At 26.8% G+C, this 19,078-nt stretch overlaps 2 protein-coding genes across 2 annotated transcripts; one reads left to right on the top strand and one right to left on the bottom strand.

Moving 5' to 3' along the window:
- Positions 1-1,033: 1,033 nt before the first annotated feature.
- Positions 1,034-3,913, top strand: GO595_004811 (repeat protein; the record flags this gene model as incomplete). The annotated part of the gene is made up of 1 exon (XM_067917984.1): positions 1,034-3,913. One exon carries the CDS (start codon positions 1,034-1,036, stop codon positions 3,911-3,913), a length of 2,880 nt encoding a protein of 959 aa, XP_067774829.1.
- A 7,927-nt stretch (positions 3,914-11,840) lies between these two features.
- Positions 11,841-14,924, bottom strand: GO595_004810 (leucine-rich repeat protein; the record flags this gene model as incomplete). Its single annotated transcript, XM_067917983.1, has 1 exon — positions 11,841-14,924. The coding sequence occupies one exon, from the start codon at positions 14,922-14,924 to the stop codon at positions 11,841-11,843; it is 3,084 nt and encodes a 1,027-aa protein (XP_067774828.1).
- Positions 14,925-19,078: the final 4,154 nt, after the last annotated feature.

Here is a 19,078-nt window from a genome sequence, read left to right as displayed (position 1 = left end):
GTGAACGATAATGTTCGTCTTCTAATACATCAATATGAAGCGTATTCCCTAAATTTTAAAACAATATATTTTACTATAATGAAAGAGTCTATATTGACATGAAAAGTTGACGCGCAAGGACTTTTTCACCACCCTATATAAAAATTAAAATAAATTCTTGAACTAAGTAAAAATAATATTTGGAATCAAAAATTAACAAAGAATTAAATATAAATACAAATGAACAAGCGGGAGAAATTGTTCAAACAGAAATTAAAAATGCAAATTTTCACATTAATAATATTGCAAATAATAAAGTAGAAAAAAACATTAATAAACACATTGAGCAATTCATACTATTGTGCAATTGGAATTTAAATAATTATATCAATATTCCGGCAAACATGCAATATGATAATTCAGTAGCAAACTTCCAATAGAAATAAAGAAATTATAGTTTATAAAAATTGAATTAATTCCTTGATAATAATTGTAAATGCATTCTCTAATTAGAGTTAACTGGTGCACCCGTCATGACTATATTAACAGTACGTATCGCAAAAATTAAAAAGTTGAAATAATTTTTTTTATTATGTTTCCATTAAATGAAATTGTATCTAAAGTTACTATATGTTAAAATTTAAAAAACAATGTGTATTGATCTTCTTGTAACACTGGGAATATTTTTTAAAAATCTTTTCACTATTATTTTATCGAAAATTTGAACAAATGTGTATCACATTCTATTTTTATTCATATAAGGTACTTGCCGTCCTTGGATAGGCTTTTATATATATGGAAAAGATCTTTATCAATTCAGAAACAATATCGTCTGCGTCATTTCATTCCAGATTCCGATCAGTTTTTTCACGAAACATATTTGAACCAATTAACTGCCGACTGCGTTGTTTCTCATACAATTTTTTTCAAAAATTCAAGAACACAAACAATTTATAACCGTTATCTCCACACAAATCCAACACATGCCTATGAAAAACTGACTAAATCAAAGCTCTTTAATGGGACATTTATTTCATTGGTCACTTCGTATAAAATGAATGAAGATACTGCAAGTATTAATCAAGAACTTCATCTTGATGAAGGATTAGAATTAGAAGATGACTATGAAAAATGTTCTCCGAAAACGCAAAAATATGTAATTGCCGGAGTAACAATTGCTGTAGTGGTGATCATGTTGATTGTCTTGATGGTTGTTTTAATACCTTCAAATGATAAGCCTATTTCTAATGACACTAATCAAACTAATTCAATTGCACCAAACCAAACATCTCTGATACCTACAGAAACAAATCAACCCACAATGCCTACTCCTACGAATCCTCCTGTACCTACAGAACCCTTACCTACTGATTTAAGCTATATTACACTTGATGCAAATGCAGGCAGTGGTAAGCAAATCAAAAAAGCTTATGTTCCAGGTCAAATTTTTGATGAATTAACTCATGATTTTTATAGAGAGGGATATAAATTTAATGCTTGGTGTTTTTCATCCTCTTGTGAATCCAAAGTACTATTTCCATATAAATTTAATGGTAACGTTACATTATATGCAAATTGGACCAAAGCAGACTATAAAAATATAACAATTAGTTTTCATCCATTAGGTGGAATTGGAACTATGAATCCACTTCATTGTACTTCAGATACATTAATACAAAGTATTCCAAATGGTTATCGTAGGACTCAATATTATTTTTCAGGTTGGTGTGCTGATCCTGGATTACCTATACCTGTTGTATTTCCACGAAAATTTACAGAAGATATTACATTGTATCCAAGATGGGATCTCCTTTCCAGTGCTGATGGTAAAATTACATTTGAAAGTAATGGAGGAAATGGAACAACTTTACCAATGGTCTGTTCATTTAACCAACCAGTACAAGAAATATTAAATACATTTACTCCACCATCAAATGAATATTATTTTGATGGATTTTCTGAAAAAGACTCAAAACCAAAACTACTTTCAAATGAAGTTAAAAAAGTTACATTTCCATATAACTTTACACGTAATGTAACATTTTTGCCAATATGGACAAAATATGTTTATCATACAGTTACATTTCATTTTAATGATGGCAAACCACAAAACAAATCCCAAAGTTATTTAAATGGAACAGAAGTAACTGAATTTACAAAACCTACAAGAGAGAATTATCTATTTGCTGGATGGTTTACATCAGAAGATCTTAAAGATGATAAAAGAATAATATTCCCAATTCAAATCACTAAAAGTTTTGATGTTTATGCTAAATGGATTGATTATAAAGTTGTTGGTACAATTACATTTGATTCTAATGGAGGATTTGGTACAATGCAACAACAATCTTTTCCATATGGAGTAATTATTAATGAATTCATTTCAACATTTCATAATACTGGATATGATTTTAATGGATGGTATTTAACTCCAGAATGTACACCTGAATCACTTCTTAAGTTTCCATTTGTTTTCAAGCAATCAATGACTGTTTATGCTTCTTGGAAACTTAATATTCCAGAAGGAAAATGTTTAGTTGTTTATGACTTAAATGGCGAAGAAGGAAAAATAGAAGGACAATTAGGAACAATTGGTGACAATAACTTTGTATATCTTGAACGACCACCGAAATTAGTTATGTCTAATAAGAAAGCATTTATTGGATGGTCGACCTCTAAATCAGAAAAATATTTCTTATATTCATATTTCCAACAGTGTACATTAAATACCTGGAAAATCACAAATCAAATATTATGTCTATATGCCCAATGGTCCACAGATTATTATAGTATAACATTTGATCCTCTTGGAGGAGCTGGTAATATATCACCACTTTATGTCGACAAACAACTCCATAAAAATTTAGAAGTATATATACCTAATTTCACAATTACAAAGCCTAAAGCACAATTCCGAGGATGGAGTACTATTTCAGGTCGATTAACACAATACTCACCATATATGCCTATGCCAAAGAATACAATAAACAGTGACATAACACTATATGGTGATTATATAGAAGAACTAATAGTGGATGGTGGAAATAGTGAGAAGTATAAAGGACAAACAATTTGGTTAAAGGGAATCACACCACCATCAAATGAAAGTAATTGGGTATCACTTAAAAAATATCCGAATTGCAAAACATATCCATGGAAACACGGAGATGATTGGTGGAATGTAGCGAAGGTGGAACCATACGAAGGTGGTTTTGATTCTGATATGTGTTGGGCAGGCCACGCATCCAATGCACTTCATTGGTTCTGTGACCGTAATAAGAAATATATTGAGAAATATTTCGAGTTATTCCCGGACAAACCAAAACCTAATATATCATATACTGATATTGACAAAAGTGGAATATTTGATGATATCAAAAAACATTGGATAAACGATGGTAACCAACCAGTCAATGGTTATAACTGGTTTATCAGAGGCTTATTTGAGGAAGGCGGTGGTTACTTCAAAGATGTATTCCAAGATAAAGTTATAATCGATGTAACAGAGGGATCAGTAAGTTATGTAACACGAAAAGAATTTAACGAGTTTATTACAAACGCATTTGAAAAAGGAATATTCGTTGGTTGGGCAGTGGACTATGGTACAATCGCTCCACATGCACTAACTATTTATGGCGTTAAATATGATGATGATGGATGGATAAGGAAAGTTTACTTTGTCGATAGTAATTCGAAAGGATTCCCAACAAGTGATGGCCGTTTTGCAGGAATGTGGGAGGGCAATATTATATATTACGATTTGGACATCCCAGATACTTGGAATAGAGATAAGGAAATGTATCCAAATAAGAAACCTATTGCACATATGAAATATTGCTTTGATAAATGGGATGTCGTTCGAATGTTGGATTCATTTTACTTAGGACAAGACGTTTGGGAAGAATTCCTTCAAAAGAATCAACCAAAGAAATAAAATACCCATTTTTACATTTTATTTGATAGGGTTTGAATCAAACATAGTTTGTTATTATTTGTGAATAAAATGATCGGCAGGAAATTGAATGCATTGAATATTTTACCACAAATCCGAAAAATCAGATAAAAATAAACTGAAATAATTGAATCCATTTTTTGTTGTATTTTTGCTGAGTTAATATCTATGTTTCTTTTGCATATAATTTGAATAAATCAAACAGATATTTTGTAAATAATATTTAGATGTTATGTGTCACTGAAATAATAAAAAATCAAAAAAAAAATTTTGCGCATCGATCAGATCGGCAACACATAAACATGCATTTTGAACTATATTCAAAAGTTAGAATATACTGATGCCTGCTGTGTTAAATATCATATTAAATTCAGATCCATATTTTTGACGTATTTTTCATTCAATTTAAACAAAGAATAACTCAACACACAATGATATTTTATATTAAAATTATTTTCAAAAACTACATCATGAGCACAATCAATTGATATATTGAAAATATGAATTTCTTCAAAAACGTGAAAAAGTGATTAATCATTTCGACTTTTTTCTGACAAAAAACAAATTGAAATAAAAATCGTTTTATTCCAATGTTATAGGTATTGTACGAGTTTTAATATTTTTGCATTTATTTACTCACTCATTTTCTGGGAAGACAGAATCATAAGGTCTAGGAAAACCGGAAAGTGACAAATTGGGTAGTAAACTTTTTTGACTATGTTTGTTTGAATCTTTTCCTTAATTAGACAATGATTTCATTGAGTTATTGATTTTCTATGCTAGTCCATGTTTTCTTTGATTTATTATTCATGATAATTAAGAGATGAAGCGTAAACAATAATTGTCATTTATTCTTTCGCAAAAAATAGTGTAAAAAAATATACCATTTTTTCAATGATTCTTTTTGAAAAAGTTGACTTTTTCTGATGAATTAATCATAATTTCATAGAACACATCAAACTTATGACTTCACATTCGTGATTTTTCAGAATTTTTTATTGTTTAATTAATTCCCAAGATTCCTCGATATTTTCTTGAGAAATTCTGAGCCATGATTCAACAAGAATTTCAATTGATACTTGATATGTTATGTTTTATGTTTGGTTCTTGAAAGCCAAATGCTCAAATTTATTTCGAGTTCTTGATTTAAGTTCCCCAAATACCTTAACATCAAGAGATTGATATTTTGATGTTCCCTCGGCTGGAACAGATATTATCTCAATTTGAAGCTCTTGAGCTTTCAACTTAACATTTTCTGCTTGATGAGCAGGAAAAATGTCCCAAACTATAGCACATGGTTCACCATTGGCTTCATTATGAATCCATTATAAATAGGAAATCAGAATATCATCATTAGCCCATTTACGTTCAGTATGGGTAAAAATCAAATTTTCGTTTGATTTCTCAAATTCTTCTCGGACATATTCGTTTTGCCTTTGGCAATAATCCGAAGCGGCAACTTTGACCCATTTGCATTAATTGTTGCGATGGCCGTCAAAGTTAATTTCTCGTTTCGGATTGATTGGATTTTAATCGTTGGCACTCCAATCTTGTGTAATACTTTTGCTGGGGTGTTCGAAATTTTCCAACATGTTTCATCCATGTGTTAAATTCTTTCTTTCGGATATTTCTGATATATTAATTTCAGCTTATCTTGGAAGATTTGAACATATTCATTATTAATATTCGTTCGCCTTTCCGCATGTGGTTTCCGATATGATGTATTATTGCGCGCCATGAAATCGCTTATAAATGTAGTAGACGCGCAAAATCGTTCATATTTTGGATTACCACTTAATGAAAACTCATTGAGAGCTTTCATCTTAAGTGATAATGTCGTAGGTCCAAAATTAAAGTCGGCTTGTTGATTAATTTCTTCTGCCATACTCGCTTCGGTTTCTTTCGTAAATACTTTACGATTTGGATGCCCTTCGCAATTTGGAAACCATTCTTTATTTTTTATCCTTTTCTGGTGCCAATAACTGAGTGTTGATTTAGGAATGCCAGTGGCTTCTTGAATTCGAGTTAATGAACCACGTGGCAATTCCGATTCAGTTCAAATATTCAAAACGGGTTGAATATCTTTTGGCGCGTAGGTATCGTGGCGATTGGATTTCATCTTCTTGAGTTTATTCAGTTTTTCTTCCATTTCCTTAATAAAGCTTTTTGGTTCTTCGTCGAATATCATTAAAAAAAGTGATTTTGGCGCCAAAAAAATGTAAGTGAATACAATTTATTATAACATTTTTATTAATTAATGCAAATCTAAGATTATTAATCTTTGAATCTTTCGCAACAATTAAATGTAAATATGAAAAAATTACCACAAAAAATTTAAATATCAGAGAAATTATTTTTATTGATAAATAGAGTTCAACAAATGAAAATTTAAGATTTTCATATGTAAAAAGCCAAAAATAAAATTTTTTTAATAAAATATTTTTTTTGTAAATTCAACAATTTCATGATAATCGCTGCTTTGGCGCAAAATTGTGAATTTCCTGTAGCTAATTACTGTCGCACTTTGAGTTTCTAAAAACACAATTTTTTGGAATTATTGAAATTATAAAACATGAACGTTATCGATCTCAAACTGAGATTTGGGATTCGAGCCTTAACTAATAGTTTTCGAGTTTCGAAAACAAGAAGAACGTCATGACAATAATAAAATGAAGTGAAAATATTATTTATGAATAATTTTCTTCACAAAAGTAACGGTTTGATTCACAATTGAATGGCTGTTTCAATTTTAACTCAATTTTATGCCAAAAATAAAATGTTCCATATTTTTTTGTTGTAAATTTTACAACAAAGACTCTCAATTTTTGTATCGTATGTACGAATAAAAGGTATTTATAAAATCTGATAATAATTATGAAATATTGCAAAATTTATTTATATTTGATTATTGAAATATAAAAAATTAAAGCACCTTTGATAACAATTAAAAAATTTTAATCCATATATTGATGTTTCTATTCAAAGGAATGAAGAGGATCAATTCCGCGTTCAAAAACAAGATAAATCTGCTGGTACATAACTAACAGAATCAACAAGAATATATTCAAATGATCAGATTATTAACTATATCAACAAATCAATGGATTAACACAGAAAATTAATGAGTCCCATGAAAACGGAATTCAAAGTTTAATTGAAGATTTAATTAATGAAAAAAATCAACCAAATCTTGTGAATATTCACAAGAAAAAGAATTCACATCAAATAGCTTGGAATTGATGTGAATGAATTCGTATGTGTTAATTTGTAAACAATTTTAGATACTTACATAAACATTAACCTTTTTGAAATTTTTGCAAATTAATGAAAAATGTAACTAAATAAAATGTGATGTAAACGTATATATAAACGGTTGAGATCAGAGTACCCTATTTTATTACAATCAAAAGTGTCAACATTTTATAGGTAATTATTTCAACAAAGAATTGCTTGGATAATACAAAAACAGCATTAAATTACCAAAAAGTATCGCGGTTTTCTTCAGTTTCTCCCCAACCATAAAGGATTATATAATCCATACAGATAAATCATTGTTTTAAATATAAATAAGTTATTTAAAAATTACTTTAATTACGAACAATTAACAGTGAAGCTTTTTCAAATTGTTGTTTACTTTAAATTTCTTTATTTTTGATGTCATTTGCTTTCATATTTAGAAGTCCACATATTTCTGCATAACCATATTTAGCTGCAATAATATGTGTATTAAATAAATTAAATAATTTCCAAACATTACTGAAAAATATCAAATTATTAAAATAAAAATTTACTCAAACAAATAAATATCTTTAGCATTAATATCAATTCCTTTTTGTTCAAGAAGTAATTTGACTATTTCTGTGTAACCTTTTTCAGATGCTTTCATAAGTGCTGTTCTAAATAATTTAAATAATTTCCAAATATTATTTTGAAATAGAAAATTATTAAAATAAAAATTTACTAAAACAAATAAATATCTTTAGCATTAATATCAATTCCTTTTTGTGCAAGAAGTAATTTTGCTATTTCTATGTAATTATAGTTGGTTACTTCAATAAGTGGTGTTACAAATATAATAAATAATTTCCAAATATTTTATTGAAATTCCATATTAATAAAATAAATGTCAGGTAAAGCAAATGAAAATTTTTAGTATTGATATCAGTTTTATCTTGTTCAAGAAGTAATTGAACTATTTCTGTATAATTACAATCAGATGCCCAAATAAGTGCTGTATTGAATATTTTAAATAATTTCCGAATACTTTCATAAAACATCAAAATTTTAAGGAAAATATCAAATAAAACAAATAAATATCTTTAGCATTAATATCAATTCCTTCTTGTTCAAGAAGTAATTTAACTATTTCTGTATGACCTTCTGAAGATGCTAAAATAAGTGCTGTGATAAATATTTCAACTGATTTCCAAATATTATTTTGAAATATCGAATTATTAAAATAAATATTAAATAAAACAAATAAATATCTTTGGCATTAATATCAATTCCTTCTTGTTCCAAAAGTAATTGAACTATTTCTGTATGGCCATTTTCAGATGCTAAAATAAGTGCTGTTTTGAATATTTGAAATAATTTCCAAATATTATTTTGAAATATCAAATTACCAAAACAAATATTAAATAAAACAAATAAATATCTTTAGCATTAATATCTATACTTTCTTGTTCAAGAAGTAATTTGACTATTTCTATATGTCCTTCTCTAGATGCTAAAATAAGTGCTGTATAAAATCATATAAATAATTTCCAAATATTATTTTGAAATATTAAATTATTAAAATAAATTTTAAATAAAACAAATAAATATCTCTAGCATTAATATCAATTCCTTTTTGTGCAAGAAGTAATTGAACTATTTCTGTATTACCTTTTTCTATTGATGAAATAAGTGCTTTGCTAAATATTTTTTACAAATTATGAATATTATTTATAAATTTCAAAATAAAATAAATATCAAATAAAGTAAATAAATATTAGCATTAATATCAAATCCTTTTTGTTCAAGAAGTAGTTTAATTATTTTAACATTTCCAAAATAAAATACTTTATTAAATGCCGTTTTAAATAATTAAAATAATTTCCAAATATTATGTTAAATTATCAAATCATTAAAATAAATTTTAATTAAATTAATTAAACATCTTTGGCATTAACATCAATACCATTTTGTTCAAGAAGCAATTTAACGATTTCTATATGACCGTTTTGTGATGCATTCATAAGTGCTGTCCAAAATAATTTGAAAAATTTCCAAATATTATATTAAATTATCAAATCATTGAAATAAATATTAAAATAAACAAATAAATATCTTTAGCATTAATATCAATTCCTTTTTGTTCAAGAAGTAATTTAACTATTTCTGTATGACCATTTTCAGATGCTAAAATAAGTGCTGTTCTAAATAATTTAAATAATTTCCAAATATTATTTTGAAATATCAAATTACCAAAACAAATATTAAATAAAACAAATAAATATCTTTAGCATTAATATCAATTCCTTTTTGTTCAAGAAGTAATTGAACTATGTCTTCATATCCATTTTGAGATGCGTAAATAAGTGCTGTTTTAAAAAATTTAAATAATTTCCAAATATTATTTTGAAATATCAAATTATTAAAATAAATTATAAATAAAGCAAATAAATATTTTTAGCATTAATATCAATTCCTTCTTGTTCAAGAAGTAATTTAACTATTTCTGTTTTACATTTGTATATTGCTAAACGTAATGCATCATTAAATGGTTTCGATAAATTTTATACATTATTTGAGAATGATAAATAAAATAAATAAATATTCATATCTTTTATGCCATCTCCTTCTTTTTCAAGAAGTAATTTAACTATTTCTGTATGACCTTTTTGAGATGCATACATAAGTGGTGAATAAAATAATTTAAATAATTTCCAAATATTATTTTGAAATATCAAATTATTATAATAAATATCAAATAAAACAAATAAATATCTTTAGCATTAATATCAATTCCTTCTTGTTCCAAAAGTAATTTAACTATTTCTGTACGACCTTTACAAGATGCTAAAATAAGTAGTGTTTTAAATAATTAAAATAATTTCCAAATTTTATTTTGAAATTCTAAATGATTAAAAAAAAATTTAAATAAAACAAATAAATATTTTTAGCATTAATATCAATTCCTTTTTGCTCCAAAAAATATTGTACAAGTTCAATATTTCCTGAAGAAAATACCAAAATGTTTTTTGGAATTTGATTTGTTTCAAGAAAATACTTTGTAAGAAACAAATTTCCTATTTTTGCTGATTTGTTAATTATATCATCATTAATTTTCATTCCTTCCTTTAGTAAAAATGATAAAATTTCATAATTATGATATAAAATACACAACTTTCCTAAGTTTTCTAAATTGTTAATTTCAATGATTTTATTATCATAAAGATATTTAAAGATATCATTTCGATGAAATTCTATTGCAGCTTCATATGCATCTTTAAATGTTGAATGATTTTGTTCACATAAATGAATGATTTCTGCATTTCCACCTGCAATTGCATATTTACCTGCATTATTTACATTTGCATCATTCATAAGTAAATATTTAAAACATTTAACTGATCCAAAAAATGCTGCATAATCAATTAATGAAACATTATATTGATTAATAAATGAATATCTTTCATAAATTGATTTTGGAATTATTTGATTAAAATTAAAATTTGGTTGTGATGAAATTTCTTGAAGTTTTTCATTTTCATCATTTCGAATTATTTTCGATATTTCACTTGGATTAACTCCTTCTTTAATATATTGCCTATGAAGCTCCCAATCGATAGAAAAATACCACATAACTTTTTCTTCCCTTGACATATGATGTAAAAAATTTAATCCATTTTTATGAAATTTTGGATCAAGAAAATTATGCTCAATCATATACTCAAGAAGATAATTTGATTCTTGTGTATGTTTGGATAAAATAAATTCTTTGAAAACATCAAATATGTTGGATTTACATTTATAGGAATTTTCTAATTTTTCAATTTCTTTTAAAAAATTTAAAGATAAATCAAAATCTTTCATTTTTATAATAAATAATGTGTATGTCATTTCACTGATTATTAAATTTGCAGATAATGTATAATTTTCGCAAATTTTGTGAAATATTAAATTTGATGAAAGAGAAATATTTTCTTTATTTAAACAAAAAATTATATTTTTGATGGATGCTAAAGTGTCTAATTCAATTTGATGTTTTTGTTTACACTTTTTTTCTTCTGGATGCATTCTTTGATATGCCAAGATAACAAGCAATAAATTTCAACTCAAACCGAAATATTTCAATGATTTTTTATCGTCGCTCTCAATTTTTTTGGTGTTGCTATGTTGTTTTGCATATCTTTAAATTCGGTTTAATATCTAATACAAAGTTAGTCGATAAAATATTTACGTGAATGTGTATTGTTGATTTATAGTTTTGTTTTGATTAATAATAAATTTTGATTTAAATTTAAATCAAATAATATTGCTAATATATAAATAGTTTCAGTGTGACTACATAAAGTAAAGTACATGTGAGACAAATTCTTATAATTTAAACTTGACAATACTTCATACGTTTTCTTTACCACATCTATCAGAACAACTCTGATAAAAGAATTCCAATTTTAGCGATCTTTCGAAACACTTCCAAAAATTTGATTTTTTGCTTATTTTTGAATTCTATTGTTTAGTTTCTCAATACAATTTTCTTGATTAAGAAAGTTTACATTGTTATTTCTCATGTTTTGTAATATATTAAATTCCTTAATTAAATAATAGATATTGATGTTTACTAAAATATTTAAATTCCAACATAGATCAGTTGCAAAAAAGAGTTATCTTATTTTAATTTCCGATTTTATTCTATATATCATCCAAAATCTTTTACGAGAGATTGTGTTACCCTTAGTCTTGATTTTGTCTTTTCTTCTTCTATTTTAGATCTTCTAATCACTATTACTACTATCACAACAATCGCAACGGCAATAACAATACAACCCACGATGATAAGTATTATTCTATATTGCTTATTATCTCCTTTTGAGGTTGTTTCTACTCCTGGACATATAGCTTCATAATTAGATGGAATTGGAACATATAAATTCTTCCACGTTTCGCCTGTTTTCGTTTGGTTGATGTTGTCCCGATAATATCCGTCGTAGTTATCTCTTTTTGGAAGACATAATGTAAAAGCAGAACTTTTATCAACTGAATCGAAAACGTAATCATTAAATTTCTCTGGTGGACTCGAACCTAAATTAAGTTGTTCCAATGATTTACAATTTTCGAATATTTTTAAGGAACTTTCATTAACAAGATATAATTGTGGCGAATGAACTAACTTAAGGTTTCCGCAATTAGAAAATTGAAGATCGCCATCAAATTCAGTCACATTATGTATATAAACTTCTTGAAGAGATGAACATCCTTTAAATGTTCCACTCTTTAATGATAATATCTTAGAGAAATTAAATACTTTTGGTTTGACGCATCCTGAAAATGCAAATTCTTCAATATTAATAATATTATCTGAAAAGTTAAATATTTCTAAGTTAACGCAATTATAAAATGCATATGAAGATATATTAATTAAATAAGGAAATGTTAATGTTTGTAAACTTGGACATCCATCAAATGAATGAGATCCAATTCTTTCTGCTGTTAATATACATACATTTCTTAATGAAGTACAATCCTTAAACATATAATCAGAGATTTCAGTAATACAAAGTGTAACATTTTCCAGAACACTAGAATTAGCAAATGCATAAGATCCAATTTCTTTAACCCATTGTAAGTCTATACTAGGATAAACACATTGATACATAAATCGATCACCTAATTTCTCGGCTTTTGAAATAAAGTTTTCATATTTTTCATATTTTTCAATAAAGCCAATAAACGGCTCCGCGCCGATAATTTTTGGGGTGCCCTCCAGCGTTTCAATGTCTTTAGAATTCATAAACGCTTTATCGCCTATTTTATATAAAGTTGGTAATTGAACTGTTTTAAGTGAACTACATACTGAGCAAAAATTGTTACCAATTTCGTTAATTATAGGAAGTGAAATTGTTTCTAAATTACTACATCCATTACAAAAATTGTTTCCAATTTTTGTAATATTTTCATTTTTAAATTCTCTTAAACTTCTACATAACTCAAAAACGTTGTCTCCAATTTCTGTAACTTTCGGAGTTATAACTTCTTCGATTCTCATATCCTGAAACATTCCTGAAGGAATTATTTCGATTTCGCCAAATGTAACTCTCCTAAGTCGTGAACATCCTTCAATCATTAAATTACCGCAACTTTTAAGTTTCGGGAAATATAATTCTTGAACTGATTCAACATATTGAAAAGCTTCATTACCACAATATATAAGATTAGGGAAATCGATAGTCTCTAAAGTATCGCAATCTTTAAATGAACCATCTCCAATAGAAGTAACAAATTTCGCAGACAAATGAGAGATATGTGAACATTTCTCAAACGCATAATTTCCAATTGATTTAGCATCAGTAATATCTATTGAAGAAAGTGTTTCACATCGACAGAAACAATAATTCGATATGTTTTCGACATGACTTAAATTAATATCAGTAATTAAACTACAATAATAAAATGCATAATCGCCAACTTCTCTTAATACATTTGGATTAAATTTCCGTAATGATTTACAATTATGAAAAACATAACTTCCGACTTTTTGTAACTTATTAAATGTAGCACTTGTTAGTAGGCGACAATCATAAAAAACATGATCGCCAAGTTCTTCGACATTTGGAAAGTCAATTGTTTCAAGTGAATAACAATATGCAAATGCCGAACTTTTAATAGTTGAAACGTTTTGTAGAATTACTTTTTTCAAATAAATACATCGAGAAAATGCTGATACATCAATTGTTTGTACTTTATCTAATTCGATTTCTTCAATTAGACAGCCACCAAATGCTTCTTCTGGTACTACAGTTAAATTACTAAAGAAATTAGTTGCGTTAAATTTCGCTGTTAAATAAAATGTTCCTTCACTTAAGTTTGCTTTTGTTGAATTAATTTCAAAAATTTCTAAATTGTTAATTGCTGAAAATGCATATTTCCCAATAAGTTCAACTTTGTCACCAAGATGAACAGACATAAGATTTGTGGTATAAAAACAATAATCAGGAATTACTTGTATGTTAGGAATTGTGACATTCCTTATCCATGAAAAAGCAAAACCATGATCATCAATGAATGTTAAATGTTCACAATCTTCTAAAGAAACGGAATTTGTAAAGTAAAAGCTATAAGAACCAATTTCTTCTGTGATCGAAAAATTAAAGTAAACTAAATTATTACATCTATAAAATGCATATGAAGGAACAACACGAAGAGATGTATTAAAATATACCAAATCTTCACAACATAGAAATGTACGATTTGAAATTGTTTCAACATTTGGTGCATCTAATGTTTTGATTTGAAGACAATACTCAAAAGAACTAACACCAATGGATTTAACATTTGGTATATCAACAAATTGAATGTGACGACAATTAACAAAGCAACGATCACCAATACTTAAAACATTTGGTAAACGAACTTCTTGAAGATTTTCGGAATCTGAAAATGATGACTCTGTTATTAAATCAAGTTGACATAATATGGAAACATTAAAAATATTTGAGAAATCAGATCGAAAATTGGTTGAATTGAATATCTTATCCGCAATAATAACTGATTCTGATATTTCAAGATGTTGTAGATTATAATAAGTACCATCGATCACGCAATTATCCATTGTCCCAGAGTCAATGATTATTTTCGTTAAATCTTTTCTTGTATCATCTTGACTACAGCAATATTTTATAGCATCATCAAGTGAATTTTGGTTTTTAAACTCGCAGGTATTCCCTTTAAATTCTATTGTCCCGTTTATGGCGGAAGAAATGAATGCAAGGAGAACAAAAAACATTCCTTTTAAAGCTGTCGGTTTGACAGCGGTTATTGTAAAGCAACACGATTTTTATCGCTTCAACAAAAAGAGACTTATCGATAATTCCCACATGATTTTCTTAAATTTAATGTTTTTTCTAGAAAACATATAATATTATTTTACTTTGTGGAAAAAAGAACTCAAATTTTAATTAAATATAAAAATAGTATTTCAAATATATCTTTCATTTATTATCTAAATAAACAAAGGTTCATGAACCTTTAGATAATTATCTAGACATGTCAAAAAGTTTGAGATATCTAGATACATTCGCTATATATTGAGTATTCAGGTAAATTTATAACTTCAAGATTATCATGAAATTTATGTATTTGAAATCTATGTATACATGTGTTTATATTGTACAATTTGGATCGGATTTTTCTTGAAGAGCTGAAATGGATTTTAATAGTGGCGACCGTTTGGGAAATAGCACTAATTGTTTGTTTTGGAAAAACTTTTGGAAGACTTAAAAAAAATGTATAAGCAAGTCGAAGAGATTGACAATCTTATGAGGTCAATGGTTGCATATGAAAAACAATTTGCTGAAGAACCAACAGAAGATATTGTAAATGAAATTCAAGAAATTGAAATTGAATTAATGGAAAAATATGAATCTCCGCCAGACTTTGCTGCTATTTTGGCTAATATTGAAAGAATTATCGAGAAAATTGACCAATGACCAAATGAAAAATATTTGGAAAACAAAATGCCTATGATAACAAGGTTTCAACATGTAACTTAATGAAGATTTCATGAAAAAATAAATGTTATATGAAAATCAATTGAGATAAAGAAATTGTTTTAATTTTAGATAAATCTAGATTTAAGTAAGCAAAAGCTAAACCATTTCTAAATATAAGCCAATTTATAATAGAAACATTTTGAGTTAAAAGAGCTATCAAAGTTTCTTAAATAGACAGTGGCAGGAAAACCCCTGTTTCTTGGTGGGGTAAAACACAAAAAATCACCAAAATTCTCAAAGTTTAATAAAAATATCAACCAAAATTACATTGCTTGACTATTTGAGTTTATTTATATTGCGTTTTTTTTTGTACAATATAAGTAATCTTAAGATCATAATCAATTTATCATTTCATAAATTTGTTAAAAGATCAGTAAGCTAATCTCACTGTGAAGTAGTATTATGCATGTGTTGTTAGAAGCTTATCCTACCTCTTTTCCTTACATTACAAGATTTGCCTTTGGGAACCAAAAAATTGTATACTATACTAATCGTTCATGTCCTTCAGGTTTTTAAATTGTTTATTTCGAAATTTGAAGTTATTGAAAGCCAGCATACCAAAAAAACAAAAAAATCCAAAATGAACAATCAAAGTAAAGAAACAAAAACGAAACAAATAATTCACAACAAATGGGAATTCCTTGTATTCATTAAACAAATGATTTTCAACTTGAATGAAGACAATATTATTCAATCGTTTAATTCGTTAATCACTCAATTTGATGGAAACCATTTTTACTCATTTAACCTTGTTATTAGTCAAATGATATATATACTTTTTAGTATGCGAATAAATCACTATGAAATTTATTTTGATTTTATAAAAAAAATTGAACAATATGAAGAGAATAACAACAAACCCAAAATTTTTTGCATTTACATGTTTCCTTTTGCTTGAGCACGAATTAAATCAAGAAACATTATATTCTTGAGTATTTGATTGAAAATAAATACATTGAACCAAAAATTGCTAAAGATATAGATGTTCCATATTTTATACATTATATGTCTGAAGAAGAAATTAATGAATTAGAAAAAGATAATTATTTTGGGCAAATCCAAGAAAATTATGATAAACTATCAAAGAATGAATGGGAACTTCATAAACATTTAATAAAAGAAGGAAATAATACATTTGGAATCGCAAAAATAATACGGAATGATGATGTTGAAAAACTTCAAAAAATTTCATCACAGGCGAATTTTTATTTTAATCAAATAATTCCCAAATCAATTTATGAAAGATGTTCATTTATTAATCAATGGAATGTTACATTAATTGATTATACAGCATTTTTTGGCTCAAATGAATGTTCTAAATATTTATTATTGAATGGTGCAAATGTAAATAACACAGGTAAATATGCAATTGCAGGTGGAAATGCAGAAATCATTCATTTATGTGAACAAAATCATTCAACATTTAAAGGTTCATATGAAACAGCAATACAATTTCATCAAAATGATATCTTTAAATATTTTTATGATAATAAAATCATTGAAATTAACAATTTAGAAGAATTAGGAAAGTTTTGTATTTTATATCATAACTATGAAATCTTTTTATTTTTACTTGAAAATGGATTGAAAATTGATGATGATATTATAAATGAATCAGCAAAGATCGGTAACTTGTTTTTATTCGAATATTTTCTTCTTATTTATTATTATAAAATCCCAAAAAATATAGGGTGTTCCACCCCTACCGTAGTATCTCTTTATATAGAATAGATACAATAATATTTTTTATATAAATAAAAACACTAAATTTAATGGGTTTTGTTTTTTATTTAAAAATAATTTTTGTCAAGTCTATCATTAACTAATAATCGATTTTTCTTTAATTGAATGCAAAAAAATGACGTTTAAAATTTTTACCCCTCCATTATGGAGCTTGATCAAAAATCAATCACAATATATCTCGCGATGAAGGGAATGTCAGCAAAAGCGATTCATACCGAAATGGAAATCATATTGGGCAATGAATGTATTTCATATTCAACAGATGTAAATACCTCAGACAAAGAAGTTTTAATCAAACAATGTCACCTAACATTAGTGAACCGATTACCCCTATTGACGAAAATGTTGATTTAAAAATTTTGGAAATTTTAGATAAATTTCCATATGCTTCAATAAGACAAATAGCTAAGTTAACAGAGATTCCAAACACTACTGTATATAGGCATCTTACTGAAAAGCTTGGCTATGAAAATAAACCTCTAAAGTGGGTTCCACATTTACTGACGGAAGATATTAAAAAACAAAGAGTCACTAAATCAATTCAACTTTTAAAGACATTAGAGATTGCAAGACATAACAATTATAAATATTTTATAACAGGTGACGAGTCCTGGTTTTAATATGATTATTATTATTATGTTCGATAATGGATACCACGAAGAACACCACGAGGTACAATAAGCAAAAGGACTATTACGCAAAAAAAAGTAATGTTGACAATTTTTTGGAATCCCCACGGATTTAAAGTTATTGACTTTCTTTCAAAGGGATAAACATTTAATTCACAATATTATTCAAAATATATTTTATCAGAGCTATCCAAAAAGAATGGTACAAATCCTAAAAATGACACAAGAAAAATTACTGTACATGCCGACAATGCAAAACCGCATACGTCGAGATTCACAACTTTATATATGGACTCCAACAAGCTCAAAAGGGCACCTCATCCCCCCTACTCCCCAGATATAGCTCCTTCATACTTTTTCCTATTTGGGTATGTAAAAGGAAAAATGAAAGAATTTCAATATGAGAGTAGAGAAGAGGTCGTAGAAAAAGTGACTTCAATATTATTAAATGTACCAAAAGAAACTTTGCAAAGCGTTTTTGACGAATGGGAAATAAAACTTAAAAAAGTTATCGAAACAAATGGAGAGTATATCTAATAAACATTTCATTTTTATTAATAAATTTAAAAAAAACTTAAAAAATGAGTGAGATACTACAGTTGGGGTGGAACATCCTATATTTTATCATATTCTTCAAATTCGGGAAATATTGAACTTGTCAAATATATTTTATAGCAAAAAAAAATTGATATTGATGCTGAAGATATTTATTTGTTTTATTTGATATTTATTTTAATAATTTGATATTTCAAAATAATATATGGAAATTATTCAAAATATTTAATATAGCACTTGATTTAGCAACACAAAACAATCATAAGTTCAAATACTTCTTAAGCAATGAGGAGTTAAAATAAATGAGAAAACATCAACACATTGATTTAAACACATGAAATAGGTGATTAATTTCAGATTCATTGTTATCTAAGAATTTAATATTAATAATAATAATCCGATGTTGTGATTTTCGATTATGTATTTCATTAATTGGTATTACAACAAGTAATGACACTTTT

Source organism: Histomonas meleagridis (genome assembly GCF_020186115.1).
Source record: "Histomonas meleagridis strain 2922-C6/04-10x chromosome Unknown contig_30, whole genome shotgun sequence".
Classification (NCBI taxonomy): Eukaryota; Parabasalia; order Tritrichomonadida; family Dientamoebidae; genus Histomonas; species Histomonas meleagridis.
This window is presented reverse-complemented; position numbering and strand designations above follow the sequence as displayed.